Here is a 13,915-nt window from a genome sequence, read left to right as displayed (position 1 = left end):
TTGCGTTACAACAGCAGCAGAGGATGGCTCTCCTACCTACAGCGGACCCCAGCAGTGTACAACAATTCAAACACAACTTCGCTTCAGGAGTATGCAAGCTCATGGCAGACAGAAATATCGTGTTTGCTCTACAACTGGCAGGAGACTTTGGGCTGCAGAACAACGCCACCACCATTGACGAGTGTTTCGGAGAGGAGATTGACGACAGCATGCGCACAGAGTTAGCAAAAAGGATGGTTTATTTTGTAGATCAACTCATTACAAGAGACGGGTCACTGAAGGCTTGGAGGGAAATTAGGATAGGCAGAAAGGATCCGAAATTGTCCCCTGTCTGGTTCAATACAATACAGGACCTCTTTAGCCAGGCAAACTACGCAACTGATTTTATTGAGGACTGGTGCGTCGAGAAATTGGAGTTCCTTCAGCAGTTTGAGGACGGTCAGAAAGTACAGGAAGCCTACGACAGCTACACCACTGAGGTCGAAGGAGCAACGGAGGATGAGGAGACTGCAGTCGCTGCAGTGACAGCCGAACTCGAGGCGATGGAGATGGCTGAGTATAGGGAGGTGAACGTAGCGCAGGAAATACCGAGACAGAGACCAGCAGAGGAACCAGCAGACAGGGAGCGAAGGAAGGAAGATTATGTACAAGCAGGACTACAGCAGAGCCAAGAGATTCACCCAACACGACGCGCCGAAGTGGAGGAAGCAATGGGAGTCGCATTCGAACGCAACGAGTATCGGAAAGAAAAAGAGTGGGAGGCAAACGAGAACAGTAGGATATGGCGGAAACACAACGAAACAGCTACGAAAGTGCACAGGAGAAAAACGGAAGCAGTACGAAGGAGGCAGGCACGGTTAGGAGAAGATTGGAGGAGAGTATCAGGAACACGAGGCAACAGACACGGGATCACAACTCAAACCGGCAGCGGCTTAAACGTGAGGCTGACAGGCGACGTGCTGACAGGCGGCGAATACAGCGGCGCATGAGGAAGAGGGAAGCAAGCAAAAATGCGAGACTCAGGACCAAACTGCGCGGCAGAGATCCAGGATTGGACAATGGGGCACTTCGAGCAAGGCTCCGTACTCTGGCGCGGGAGCAGATGGATGCAATGCCAACGTTACGCTATAGAGCACTGCCAGACAATACGCAACGTCCGATAGGAGACACATTCAGGGTCAGTATTCCAGCAGCAGTGTTGCGCCACATCCAGCAACAGCGTACCCGACTGCAAGGACTGGACAAAGTTGTAATGTTTTCGGACGGTTCAATGGAAGAAGCAGGAAAGCAGGGTGTCCGAATGGCATTCAGCGTGGTAGCGCAGGAAAATCAAGACGCCATGCACACAATGGTAACGGGCAGGATCGCAGGATTTGCTTCATCGACTAAAGCGGAGCTTGCAGGGCTTTTTGCAGCAATCCTGGCCAGTCCAAGGAACACGCCAACAACCATCTACATTGACAACTCGGCTGTGGTAACGCAATTTAAAGCCTTGGTGAGTGGGAGACAAGGAAGCACGGAACGCCAAAGGCTGCGGTCGACTTACGCGATCTGGTGGTCGGCAGTGCACAACGCATATGTACATCAAGGAGGGAAGATCAAGGTGGAGTGGATCAAAGGGCACGCAGGCCATAAGGGCAACGAGGCAGCGGACAAGGCAGCAAAAGAGGCGCACTTCAGTGACCTTTGGGCCATCAATGAAAAGGAACACAATGACATCCAATGCCACGCCATGTTCAAAGGCGCGGTCGTTGAGGGTGATCTGAGGCAGGTACTTAAACGCCAATCAACGGTAAGGATGAACGCGTTATGGACAGAGCAGAACAGGACTAAGGAAAACATCAAGGATTGGAACCTGGTGGACTGGAAAGCAACACTGCACATCATTCACAACGGCAACACACCGAAGGGATTATTCACTAGCCCTAACGATTGTCAGCGTCGTGCGCACAGGATCAAGAAGCTGCACGGAATGTTGCCGACGCTGGCGTACATGAAGCAGTGGCGGCCGGATTTGTATAGTACAGACACCTGCAGACTTTGTGAGGTGGATAAAGAGGACACGCAGCATCTATGGCGCTGCGAAATGACGATGCAGCAGCAGCAGGACGGTTGGCAGGAAGCAATCGAGAAGGTCAACACAGATGGACGTAGAGCATGGAATAAAGAGCGCAAGCTGTGGGAGACGAAGCAAAAGCAAGCCAAGGAGCGAGGACAAGCCGCGAGAGGACAGGGACCAAGCTTCACACAGGTGACAGACAAGGCCATTTGGACAGCACTCAAGAACAAGATCAAGGGAGCTTCGGCGATCCGGCAAGCAAGCAACACACTCGGCCGTGTGGAGGACGAGACAAGGGACAACGATCAAGGGACCTGGACGGCTCAAGATTTGTACCACGGACTGACACCAACGGCTCTCGCCAAGGACTGGGAGAGCCTATTCAAGACGACCACCTCGATCGCGAGGTACATGGTCGGTCGATTCGTCAAGGCCATCGAGGAATTCGGACGGACAGAAATCTGGAACAAAAGATGCAAAGTCACCGTCGACTGGGAAAGAGAAAATGGGATCACTACCATGAGCAAACGCGCCCGGGGACGCAACTGTGTTGGAGAGCACAGACGTAGTGGTAGTGGTTTTGTTGGATCCTCCAGGAGACAACGACGTGCATTGGATGTGAAAGAGATCGAGGAACGAGCGGACAAGCGAGTGCTGCAAAGCTGCATGCAGCAGGTGGAGCTAAACGTGATGGAACGCACCGGCAACTGTAAATTTTTGATGATTGAGGAACGCGGCTAAAGGATGACCTTCGCGCACAACAGGCCAAGTAGGGAGCAGGGCTCAGTCACCGACCCCAGGCGGGGTCGAGTTACCACTCATGCTGACTGGGATTGTGAAGGGGATTGGAGCTGCGAGTGACCAGCAGCGGTGCGGCAAAAGCCGTTTATTAGAATATTGAGCACCCTTTACTATGCCTCTAGCAATAGGGTTCCCTAGTCTAGAGTCCCTCACTAATAAATCCCACATATCCTCGTGGGTTCTAGTTATCAAAAAAAAAAAAAAAAAAAAAAAAGGCAGGTGTCGAAGCTAGCGAACAGCTCTTGCACCACTGTGCACGTTGTAGCTCTGGATTCGCTGGAGCTGAATTTTTGTTGCGGATTCTAGTCGGATGCCGAAATCTCACGATCTTTGCGACAAAGGGAACTTTGACGTTCAATCGTGGGCTGCAAGTGACTATCAGTGCTCAGCTTGATGTTATATCCATTAGTGCAGGGTACGGATCTGGATAATATGGAGGATCCTATCAACTACAGCCCATGGAGTTACTCCGCGATGTGAGAGCCTTGCAGCACTTGAAAGCACTTTACTTGAACTATGTCAAGTACGAGAAATCGAGCACACCCAAGTACCCGGGACTGATGGTTGTGCAGCAGCAGCAGCTTCAGAATTGGTGTGTGTGTTCAAACCTTTTTTTTTGTGATTGGAAAAGCAAGATTTGCCCTACGCCCCAAGAACATATCAACCCATCAAATGCGCATATTTATGGTTGGACCTGGTTCCTTTCTTCGTTCATGAATTCTATCCGAGAAAGTGGTATCCTACGACCCTATTTTTCGTGTCTTCCCCTTCCCCTTGGCATGTCCACTATCCAATAACTATAGTATACCAGTCTGTCTCCTGTCTGCTGCCTCCTTGCCCCAAAGAAAAAAAAATCGCTAGTCCTTTGGCCAGATACCCATCTCCTGAAAATCCGTGATGATTTCGCGAAGACTCTCCGTTGTCACCTTTGGATGCTCGTACTTGAATCCTGTTGTAGTACAGATCTTTGTGCCGTCGAGCGAGAGTTCATTATTGCAAAGCAGTTCTTGATCCAGATACGGCGTCAATGGAGAGGCCTTGATCTGATGGGCTTTAAGCAAATCGGACCATGGCTGCAAGTGCATATCATTCGTCTCGTCGGTGACCTCCTTCATGTCATACTAATGAGAGAAAGAGAGAGAATTGCATATTCGGATGAGGACAGGGAGCGAGTGAGTTGATGTGGAGACGATAGCTGCGAGAGAGATGGACAGTGAGAAAACAATCAATAAAAACCCTTACCGTAGAGGCGACGCTCGAAAAGACAGCTCCCTTGAATCCAGTTTCGATACCAAAGATGGACCTTATGTGTGTATTGATTGCCTCTTGATCTATATGTGAATCAAGCGTGTAAGTTGTTTGATGACCAGATAGGACGCGCTCCTTAAAGGAAAATTCTAACAAGGAATGAACTTGAACCACTTACTCGTGTCGTTCTCGTCGGCGAGGTTGAAGATGACGGGTGCGCCATGGTTGGGGTTATCCGAGCTCACATACCAGTTAGCGGTGTGCCAAACTGCGCGTATGACGTCCTCAACGTGCACGGTGTTGAGCCTCAGGTCCTCTGTCCACAAGAATTCCATCTTCTCTTTCGTGTGCTGATACACGCGGCCGCAGATCAAACGCGGTGCTAATCCAGCAAGGGGGGGATGCGTCAAGAAGTAGTGCCCAAAGGTTAGCGTCCAAGACGTGGTATGGTTTGTGGTTGAGTGTTTCTTTAGTGCCAATGATTAGACTGCATGTCCTGCATGCACGGTGATGCTTCGATAAAAGGGGTGGCATCGAGAACCGTGCACATTCTTGTTATAAGATCGGACAACTTACTGAGGCCTCCCATCGCTCCAATACCATAGACGACCGCAGGGCGCAGGATCACCAAATTCAATCTAATGTCGCAATGGGGAGGAGACAAAGGAGGTAGAAAAGGAGATGAGGACCTTGCGAGACGCTGCTTCAAGTACATCTCGATCACTTCGACCTCACCGCTCTACGGTAGCAGCCTTCCGCGCATATTACCCCGGCATATCCTGCAGTGCCTTGTCCACCTTTAACTTGTACTGAGCCAAAACGTTCCATGGCTTTGTCTTTGAATCCTCTTTACTTGCGGTCTGTGAATGGAGACAATCGAGCGGTTTGCTTAGGTATACCATGACAACGGATTTCGCACTTTGCAGATTTTTTCTCCTCAAATTGACGACGTACCCCATTGCTCTCGTAGATGTCTCCCGTAGACAACTGCACAAAGACTTTGACCTTCCTCTTGACAGCCTCCTCTGCGCAGTTGAGGGACAACTTGTAGATTCGATCTTCATAGATCTATAGGAAGACGAAGTAGGGAACGGTTAGTTGATTAGGAAATAACGAGGGAGATTCAGGGGCACAGTGTCAAGGACAAGTCCATATCAAGAAATTATGATTAGGGGCCTATTTTTTTTTATATTATTAAATGGCGGAGTGAGAAAAGGGCAGAGCCTCGGGGGAGGTCGTTGACACAGCGCGAAAGGATTTGAAGATCAAGGACCGCTCTGGAATGGGGATGACCATGATGCCCTGGGAAAAATTAACGTATCGAGTCCAGATGGAATAAAGAAGCAGACATTTTGGGGAAGGAATAGGGGGCACAAGGTGTTCGATGCACCATCTGTAAAACAAAAACAAACAAAAACTGTATTGCGACCATGTCCACCCTTCCTCCCTCATTAGTGTGATCCTCATTTTTAGTCATGCGTGGGCAATGGTCCATGGTGTATCGAGCATGTAACATTTGTGCCTCAACAAAGCAGACAGTCTGAACATCCCAATTGCGATTTAGCAGTGCGACCTCCTATTGCAGCCAGTACGATCTATGCTGATCGATGGAGCCCAGTCATGGATCGAGCAACATCATCGTCATGTCCAGCATGCGTACAAAAAAAAAAAAAAAAAAAAGAGCCGTGGGCATAAAAAGAAGTGTTCTGGATCTACCCCCTTTTAAAAAATGCCCATAGTCCCTTCTTCATTGATGTATCCTTCCCGGTATTCTCTCCCCTGCCATTTCCCATCCAATAACTTTGTTAAGATCTTGTCTCCAGCTGCATACAACGCAACAAGTAGGGGGAGTGAGGGGGAGGAGGAGGAAAGTTGTCGCTTTCTTCCTTTGATTTTTTCATTAATCGAGAATCCTCCCAGCCCCCCTCTCCTTCAGGTAGTTGCAATTGACCATTCACTGCTTTGCGAAGTCTCTCCATTCTCTTCTACTTACGTCCGCATGCTGCGAAAATTTGGTCTCGGCTGCGAAGTTGATCACGTAGTCGAACGAGGATCCATCGGATCGCGTGTAGATCTTTTCAAACTTTTCGGGAGGGACTAAATCAATACCAATTAATCGAACACTACGCGTTAGTGCACATCTAATCTAATCCCACATGCATTATTGCCATGCAATCAGAAAGCACACCCCTCTTTCTTCTCCCCTCGTCTCTTCAGCTAATAAACTCCCATCCATAACAACAATAAAAATCAATACAAAGACAGAGAAAGGCACCATTCCCCCTTACTTGTGCTCGAGAGATCGTTCTGCATGAATTCTACTTCCTTAAATGCAGCCTGGAAGCGCTTGTTGAGGTACGCAGTTTGAGGGAGGGCCTTGTCAATGACACGGATTTCCGCCGCAAGACCGTTCTCGACAAGATGTGCGACAAAGTTTCGGCCGATGAAGCCAACTCCTCCGAGGACTAGGACAGTGGGCTGCGGTGCCATTGTCAATGGACGGAGCGTGTTTGTGATTGGGCGTAGCGACAATAAAGTTGGCGTTGATGGTGCTGGGTCTTGAGAGCGGCGGAGACACGGATATCGAAATGTGGACGCGAGAATTAAAGTAACTGGAACTTGCGACAACTGCAGGAGAGAAAAAGCCCCTGTGTATTAAAATCAGAAAGCAGGAATCGGTACGGCTGTGGGATCTCAAATGACAGGGCTAGTGGGTAGGGTTGGTTTGGATCGTAAGGCGAGGCAAGGGAAGAGGATGAAAGAGGGGAGGGGGGAAGGGGACTGACAGAGATCTCTTCGAAAGAAATAAGGAAAGAAGAGAAGTTGAACCATGGATCTCAATCTTTTCTAGTCCATTATATACTGAATGCGGGTAGTAGGGTCCTCTGCAGGCTTCGGTATAGATCTCCTAACGTGCCGCATGATGCTTATGGAGATGATGAGATACAACGTCGAACTGGCGATCCTCAAAGACGCGCTCTGTATTTGGCCTGCTCCCTGCCCCTGTCGGCCCTGCCTTTGTTACAAGAGGGCGGGGGGATATTTTGCTCGCTATTTCTCTCCAGTTTCACTCATGTGTTTCCACCGTAACGCTAAGCGGCTGCTATACCTCGGGCTCTGTTGGTCATACTATTGTGATTCGTCGAATTATCCCAGATTGATGTCCACAACCGCATTCTCTCTGACTTCCACTCATTTCTGCAGCCTCGATTCTCTTGGATACTGCTGTTGCTGCAGGTAGCGATGGCCTTCTTTTTTAGTACTGCGTTTATTCTCCTCCCGTTATTGTATCAACTTTGGCTGGACACAGACCCCATGTTACACTAGCTCCACAAGTCGGTTGCCCCATACTCGCTTACTCGCTCACTCGCCTAATTCACGAATTTAGGAAATTCACACTTTCTGTGATTCGTCTTGTACTCGCAACTATTGACTCAAAAAAAAAGAAGGCCATCCTTTGAAAATGCGCTGCCAAACCAAGCAAAGGGCTTCCTGCATCTGAAGAACCCATCAACCGCCCTCGCATCCTCAGGGACCGCACACTTGCCTTATTAATCTATGAATCGCGTATAGAAACTACGCTATGCATGCTCTTCCCTGCCATCTCTTCCTTTCCTCATCTTCCTTCTCTTCCCCTCGTGTCCTCCCCCCTGAGTGTTTTTAAAGCACAAGGGACGCAATAATGCTTCTGCGGGTGATGCACAGGCCTGGGATGTTACACACAAGCGTAAACTCTAGTCCTACCTAATACCTTCCCCTACCCTAGCTCCTTCAAATTCAGGAATTTTTCTGTCACTAGTCTACAGTTTCCTCAAAGCTGTTTCTCGCGCATTATATCTTTTCTCGTCTCTTGGCACCTAGGGCGCCCCGAGCGATGGCGCAAGACAGGATAAGTCCATGCTACAAAGGATGGCAGGCAGAAAGAGTAGGGGTCGCGATATGCTCTCGATGCATGTAATCTAAAACAGCCACGATCTGAGCAAAAACAGAAGCAGCAAATGTCCTGGCAGCATTCCGATCTGTTTGTTGGGGCTCCGTAATGCTCAGTTACAACATCGATCATTGTGCAACGCTGGCATCCCGCTTCGGTCTGAAACGACAAGAGACAGAGTGTCCACGGGAAAAAAAACGGAACTAGATTCTAGCGTTCTTGGTCGAGAGGAGGAACGCATTTTGCAGAGATGCGTTTCACAGGGTTGTGTTTCGCACTATTTGCTATTCTCTTTTTTTCCGCTCGGCAAGTGAATTGTTCTTGGTGAACCGCGATCGGGAAGGCGGAATAAAGAAAAGCATTCGCAGTTATTACTTGCCGAGGCAAAAAGGAACAAAAAAAGGGGAGAGAGGGGAGGGGGAGATGTTGAGAGCATCATGAGAACCACATCACATTCTGGCAGTCCATAGAATAGTTGCTTTATTTTGTAGTTTAAACATGGCCTGTGCATAATCTTGTCAGTATTGTCATGAGCCAAACCTGAGTTAAGCCTGCTGCTTTCTGGTGCTGAAGTGCATCATTTGGTCCGCCGTCTTTCGCATTAGGCGATCGAGAGAGGTTGGCTTTTTTTTATATTTATATAACTCGATGGTATGGCAGAATCGAGAAGCAGTTGAAGATAGCCATATCCTAGTCATGGTTACAAGGTTGGAGGAGGACACTGAGCGAGAATAGCGATTACGTGCGCATATGGCGGTAGACCATGCACAGGAGAAGACGATATCCCATCTTGTAAAGGTTTATTACCAATGTATACATCCTTCAACAGGACACCTGACATATAGCAATGTGGCGACGATAGAAAAGTGCCCAAACAAAAAAGCTAGTTTAAAAGGTATTAGTCACCCTGCTTGACGCGTAGTTGAAAAGTCCTCTTACTTCTGGAAGTTGTAACCAAAGTCGCAGTATCGATCGATTCTGCAGAATTCACAGCCTCAATGGGGTCTCTATTCCCAAGCCTGCTTCCATTCACCTTTCCACTTGTCGCGCTCTGCAATCCTATCTGCTTTTGCTTCAAAGCTTCCGCCGCCATTTCCTCTTTTGCCCTACGTGCTCTGCTCATGCGGCGCTTCCAGCCCTGGATGTACCTTGAGAGCCAATTGACATGCAGCATCAATGCAGCAAAATAGATGCCCGATCCTCCGGTGGGTGTGGGGAAATTGAAATGGACCTCGTGCCACATGAACGCGACGTAGAAGATCCGAACCAACAAGAATGATGTTGGAAACCAGAAATCCTCGCGCAGATAGGGGAATATGAATCCTGCGGCCAGGAACATAGTCGGCACTATACAGGAAACCAAGGAGTGATGAGTTTTCGCGTCCAGTCGAAAACTCTTTCATTTCAATATGACAAAAATATCAAAAGACTTACATTCCAATGGACCTCCAGCAATCAAGAATTCCGAGAGTAGATTGTGCTTGGCGCACTGGTAGGTCAGCCAACTGTAAAGGATATGATGAACCCAGCCGGAGGTCAGACCGACATGTTCCCTGTAGTGGATCTGGCCCAGTAGAAGGTCGCCCGCGCAATATCCAGTAAAGTACCCACACATCACCGACGAGAACCATGACTCACGAGGAAAGTTCTCGAGCGAGAAAAGCAGCCGCCCCCCGCCTCCCAAGTAATAAGGCGCTGTCACGGAATACACATGCGTAGGCTTCAGTGGAGAGAGCGAGAAGATAGGCAGGGTAATAAACCAACGGAGGTACTCGCCTGCAAGGTCCTTGTACAACTGTGGGCTGAGCAGCAAGTGCCTAGCAGATTCCAAGTCTGTAAGATACAAAGGTAGGGTAGAGAAGGTGACAGTACTTGTTGAGGACGAACTGCCATTGGTGCTGGTGCCGAGTTGGAACACCCATTCATGGAAGGTTGGTACCCAGTGTGTAAATACTGTCGTTGTTGCCGCATCTGATCCCTGCTGCTCCCAGCCGAGAAGTGACCACAGGGTTGTCCGCAAGTATCCGAATTCGAATAAGGTCGTTACGAAGAGGACAGTGGCGCAGAAGAACGTCAGGACCCATGCCAGGCCCTTCCGGTTCTTGGTTAGGGACGAGCGCAAGAACCAAACCGTATAGAAGATGACAGGCTGGAGTAGAAACGAGATGATGATGGTGTTTCCAAAGAGTAGATTCTGGGGTGTCTTCTCAACTCCAAGAAAGTAGCCGTAGTGGGTCGCGTCCTTGAGATTTGCTGTTGGGAATGAGGCTAGCTGGTGGCCGTCTGCAGATACCAGTTCGGCTATCGACTTGAGGGTTCCCAGTACGGTTCCTGATGGGGTTGTGTGTGATCCAGTTTCCATATCGCTGACCTGATGCCACTAAGGATTCTCTAACTGACTAACTGACTGACTGACTGACTGACTGGCTGGCTAAGTCTATCGGCGTTTTCCTCTCTATCTCACTGTGTGTTGCTTTTAAAGGAAAGGCCAGGAAGGTAGTGAGATAGGGAAAAAGAGACAGGAAAGAAGTCAAAGCTGGGAATAAAAGCAGTAGGGAGAGAAAAGAATGGCATCAGGGAGGCAAATGCAATCGAAAAGGAGTGAGAGGGCAATGTGAAGCCAAAGGAATGTGCACGTACCTTGGGTATAGGCTTAGAAAGCAGGATGACAGAGGCTAGACAAACAACTTGCTTTCCAGGGTTTGGACAAGAGTGTAGCCCCTCCCTCTCCGATTCAAACAAATGACCACGGCCATTACGGTTCCTGGCGCATGGTCACGGCGCTCCTCCAGACTCTATGTATCGACTGAATGCACCCCTTAGAGCCGTGCCTCGGAAGTGAATAACAAAAGTATGCGTCTACTACTCTTTACCAGCTCTTATTAGTATCACTTGCATACGCAGCCTGATTACGCCAATTGGTGTCAAGTAAGTTAGTGCGTGCATCGCCCACTTCATTTTTTAGTGTACTAAAATGATCTTGAAGAGACTGTGTCAAGGAGACAGCAACATCGGAGCTAGCGATCAAACCCATGACAGTGATGACAACTGCATATCATTGCAAGTATCCATAAATACTGAGTATTTTGACTGGATGACCCACAGCTGCCTACGAGCAGGCATATTCAACTTGCCAAGGTCACTGTCATCGAAAGCGAACGGAGATTAGTGTGCGTTATTAGAAATGTCACACTTCTATATTGATTAAGGTTTATCGCACTTACTATGGCAGCCACGCCTTACCTTCAATCAAATAGAAAATGTAGGCGGAAGAATTATCCAGAAGAGAGAGAAGAGAGAGAAGAGAGAGAGAGAACCAGGAATCGTTCGTGTGGAGCCTGTAGGGCGTGAAGCCTGTTGGGTGTGGTGCCCTCTTGTCTTATGGACTTTGCTACACAGCTGTGCTTTGATTTTTGTCCGCGGGGTCAGGGATTTGAGTGAGGCGCGGTGAAAGGCCATCGGAGCACCAAAGGGCGCACGAAAAGCTTTACCGTGTACAATTGGCCTCGCCTCTTGCCTCTCTTTATCACACCTCGCCCACCTTCGCCATTTCAATAGCTCTCTCAATCCTACATTCGCAGTATGAACATCTCCAGCATCCTTCATCTTCAGCCTCCCACCTACGAGCGCAAAAAGCACTATGAATTCGGACGCGATCTTGGTAATGCCATCTCACCCAACTTCGTTACACGCAGCGAGGAATGCTATCCTTCACCCGACAATACAGCACGCTTCTAACCAGCGCATTTCTCAACCTAATTGAAAAAAGGCACCGGAACATATGGAACAGTCAAGAAGGCAAAGGCTCTCGACCTGGGAAAAGACGTGGCTGTCAAGATTATCCTCAAGAAGACCGTAAAGGGTCATGAGGACATGGTCGAGAAAGAGATTAGTGTCCTCAAGAACCTGAGTCATCCCAACATCGTTAACTTCTTAGACTGGTATGTCTTTTTTTAGCGGAGGTGCCTGCCTGTTGTTGGCTGTTGCACTAGCGCTCAATTGCTGCACTAGTAGTATTAATCAAAATGCCCGTTTTTCCGCTCAATCTGCTTCTCTTTCGCAGGTTTGAAAGCCGTGACAAGTACTACTTGGTATTCGACCTGTAAGCGAGTCTTTCGATTCATTGTAGCCATGTTGCTCATGGATCTCTTAAGAAGGATGTGTTTTTAACGCGTGTGTTTTGCAGTGCCACTGGCGGCGAGTTGTTCGACAGGATTTGTGAGCAGGGCCGCTTTACTGAGAATAATGCTGCCACAATCATGAAGGAGGTCATCGAGGCCATTGAGTATCTTCACAGCAAGAATGTCGTCCACAGAGGTACGGGACCTTCAGTCTCAATGACCGGCTCTGCTCCATCTGATTCCGTACATCATGAATAGCTGTCTCACCCCCCATTTTCTGCACGCTAATGCATCTAGATCTTAAGCCCGAAAATCTGCTTTACGAGGACAACACCCCCGACTCCAAATTGATGATCGTGGATTTTGGGTAGGCTTCTGAACTGGGATATTTGTCTACCTATTTTGGAGGCATCTCCATACGTCCAGCGTTTAATATGCTCCTTCTCCTTCAATAGCATTTCCAAGATCATGGACTCGGAAGATCAAGTCTTAACCACCATGTGCGGCAGCTACGGGTAATGTTCCCTAACTGATAATCCAATGGATATAACCAAGTCGTGCACAGCCTAGCTGAAAACTTATCAAGTTCCGATTGTTTCTCGCTATTTTTTAGATATGCTGCTCCTGAAGTGTTGCTTCGCAAGGGTCATGGAAAGCCAGTCGATATGTGGAGCATTGGGTATGTTGGTGTGAGCCTGGCACGCTGATGACTGTACCATCCAGGAAGGCAGTCGATTAACCACTTATTTTTACTATCTTCTTGGAACTGTACCGGAACCTGAACACAGTGTTATCACGTACACTCTGTAAGTTCACCCTTAAAGACACAAGCAAGTGCTCATCATCAGGGAAACGATCATGCCTATTAACACACTACTTTGACTTCTTGTTCTATTTCAGTCTTTGCGGCTATGCGCCTTTTCAAGCTGAGAATGATCAACAACTTGTTGCCGAGATTGCAAGATGCAACGTTGTTTTCCACGAGCGCTACTGGAGGGATGTCTCTATTGAAGGTACAGCCTGGGATTTTTTTTTTTTTTTTTTTGGCATAGTTCACTGGATTTCCATTGAAAACCATCCTTGCTGATACCCGGTTCCTATAATTTCCTGATAGCGCGCGACTTCATCAAATGTTTGCTCCGCGCTCATCCCGAGAAGCGACTGACGGCCACGGAGGCACTTCGGCACAAATGGATCACAACTGAGACCGGAACCGATGTGGATCTCTTGGACAACGTCAAGGAGGGATTCAACGCAAAGTATGTTTTCACTCTCTGTACTCACTAAGTTCGACGCCCTAGGGCGTCAGCCTGCGGGTTCCTTTCAACGGTAGTATAGAAAACACCCGCTTATCGTTTTTTTTTTTTTTAGGAGAATGTTCAAGAAAACTGTTCGTGCCGTCGCTGCTGCCAACCGTCTGCGTACGATGACTCGCACCAGCATAGACGCCAGCAAATCCAGCCCTTTGGTATCCCCTTCGACACTGGAGCATCAGGAGCAGCAGGAGCAAAAGTCGGTTGCGTAATAGACGACTGCACATTAGGCGAAGGAGCGTCTACCGAGAGTTGGGGGAAGGGAACTTCAGTATATGCCTGCAATTTCAGCCTCTCCTGCGTTCCCTGTAAATAGTACTATTTATGTATTGGTCGTTGGTCGATTCCGGTGTCTACAATGAAATATAAAGACCCTACTCCATTTCGATCATCAAATGGTAGCGTAAATAGATATAGTCGTAGACGCGGTACTTTTTAACGC

General features: G+C 48.5%; 4 protein-coding genes across 4 annotated transcripts; 2 read left to right on the top strand and 2 right to left on the bottom strand.

Moving 5' to 3' along the window:
* Positions 1–3,687: 3,687 nt before the first annotated feature.
* On the bottom strand, positions 3,688–6,786 carry BC939DRAFT_183218 (uncharacterized protein). The gene is made up of 8 exons (XM_051550465.1): positions 6,397–6,786; positions 6,102–6,205; positions 5,063–5,176; positions 4,877–4,968; positions 4,685–4,746; positions 4,287–4,490; positions 4,103–4,191; positions 3,688–3,981 (listed from the first exon to the last, which is right to left on the bottom strand). Exons 1-8 carry the CDS (start codon positions 6,596–6,598, stop codon positions 3,718–3,720), a joined length of 1,131 nt encoding a protein of 376 aa, XP_051411472.1. The 5' UTR covers positions 6,599–6,786; the 3' UTR covers positions 3,688–3,717.
* Positions 6,787–6,927: 141 nt separating this feature from the next.
* On the top strand, positions 6,928–7,354 carry BC939DRAFT_454010 (uncharacterized protein). The gene has a single exon (XM_051556011.1). The coding sequence runs from the start codon at positions 6,975–6,977 to the stop codon at positions 7,347–7,349; it is 375 nt and encodes a 124-aa protein (XP_051411471.1). The 5' UTR covers positions 6,928–6,974; the 3' UTR covers positions 7,350–7,354.
* Positions 7,355–8,974: 1,620 nt separating this feature from the next.
* Positions 8,975–10,401, bottom strand: BC939DRAFT_477854 (uncharacterized protein; the record flags this gene model as incomplete). Its single annotated transcript, XM_051558712.1, has 3 exons — positions 8,975–9,017; positions 9,188–9,386; positions 9,474–10,401. 3 exons carry the CDS (start codon positions 10,399–10,401, stop codon positions 8,975–8,977), a joined length of 1,170 nt encoding a protein of 389 aa, XP_051411470.1.
* Positions 10,402–11,557: 1,156 nt separating this feature from the next.
* BC939DRAFT_424652 (Calcium/calmodulin dependent protein kinase) lies at positions 11,558–13,875 on the top strand. Its single transcript, XM_051553143.1, has 11 exons — positions 11,558–11,700; positions 11,809–11,980; positions 12,103–12,141; positions 12,226–12,356; positions 12,458–12,527; positions 12,616–12,675; positions 12,774–12,839; positions 12,949–12,966; positions 13,061–13,173; positions 13,275–13,419; positions 13,532–13,875. Exons 1-11 carry the CDS (start codon positions 11,622–11,624, stop codon positions 13,683–13,685), a joined length of 1,047 nt encoding a protein of 348 aa, XP_051411469.1. The 5' UTR covers positions 11,558–11,621; the 3' UTR covers positions 13,686–13,875.
* Positions 13,876–13,915: the final 40 nt, after the last annotated feature.

The sequence above is a fragment of the Gamsiella multidivaricata genome (genome assembly GCF_025024155.1).
Source record: "Gamsiella multidivaricata strain RSA 2152 chromosome Unknown BC939scaffold_39, whole genome shotgun sequence".
Classification (NCBI taxonomy): Eukaryota; Fungi; Mortierellomycota; class Mortierellomycetes; order Mortierellales; family Mortierellaceae; genus Gamsiella; species Gamsiella multidivaricata.
This window is presented reverse-complemented; position numbering and strand designations above follow the sequence as displayed.

Coding starts and splice junctions, on each gene's coding strand:
- BC939DRAFT_424652 (XM_051553143.1), top strand. CDS start 11,622: ATGAACATCTCCAGCATCCTTCATCTTCAGCCTCCCACCTACGAGCGC. Junction 11,981..12,102: donor ATCGTTAACTTCTTAGACTG/GTATGTCTTTTT, acceptor TCTCTTTCGCAG/GTTTGAAAGCCGTGACAAGT. Junction 13,174..13,274: donor GAGGGATGTCTCTATTGAAG/GTACAGCCTGGG, acceptor ATTTCCTGATAG/CGCGCGACTTCATCAAATGT.
- BC939DRAFT_454010 (XM_051556011.1), top strand. CDS start 6,975: ATGCGGGTAGTAGGGTCCTCTGCAGGCTTCGGTATAGATCTCCTAACG.
- BC939DRAFT_183218 (XM_051550465.1), bottom strand. CDS start 6,598: ATGGCACCGCAGCCCACTGTCCTAGTCCTCGGAGGAGTTGGCTTCATC. Junction 4,969..5,062: donor ACATCTACGAGAGCAATGGG/GTACGTCGTCAA, acceptor CTCCATTCACAG/ACCGCAAGTAAAGAGGATTC. Junction 4,747..4,876: donor GCACTGCAGGATATGCCGGG/GTAATATGCGCG, acceptor TTGCGACATTAG/ATTGAATTTGGTGATCCTGC.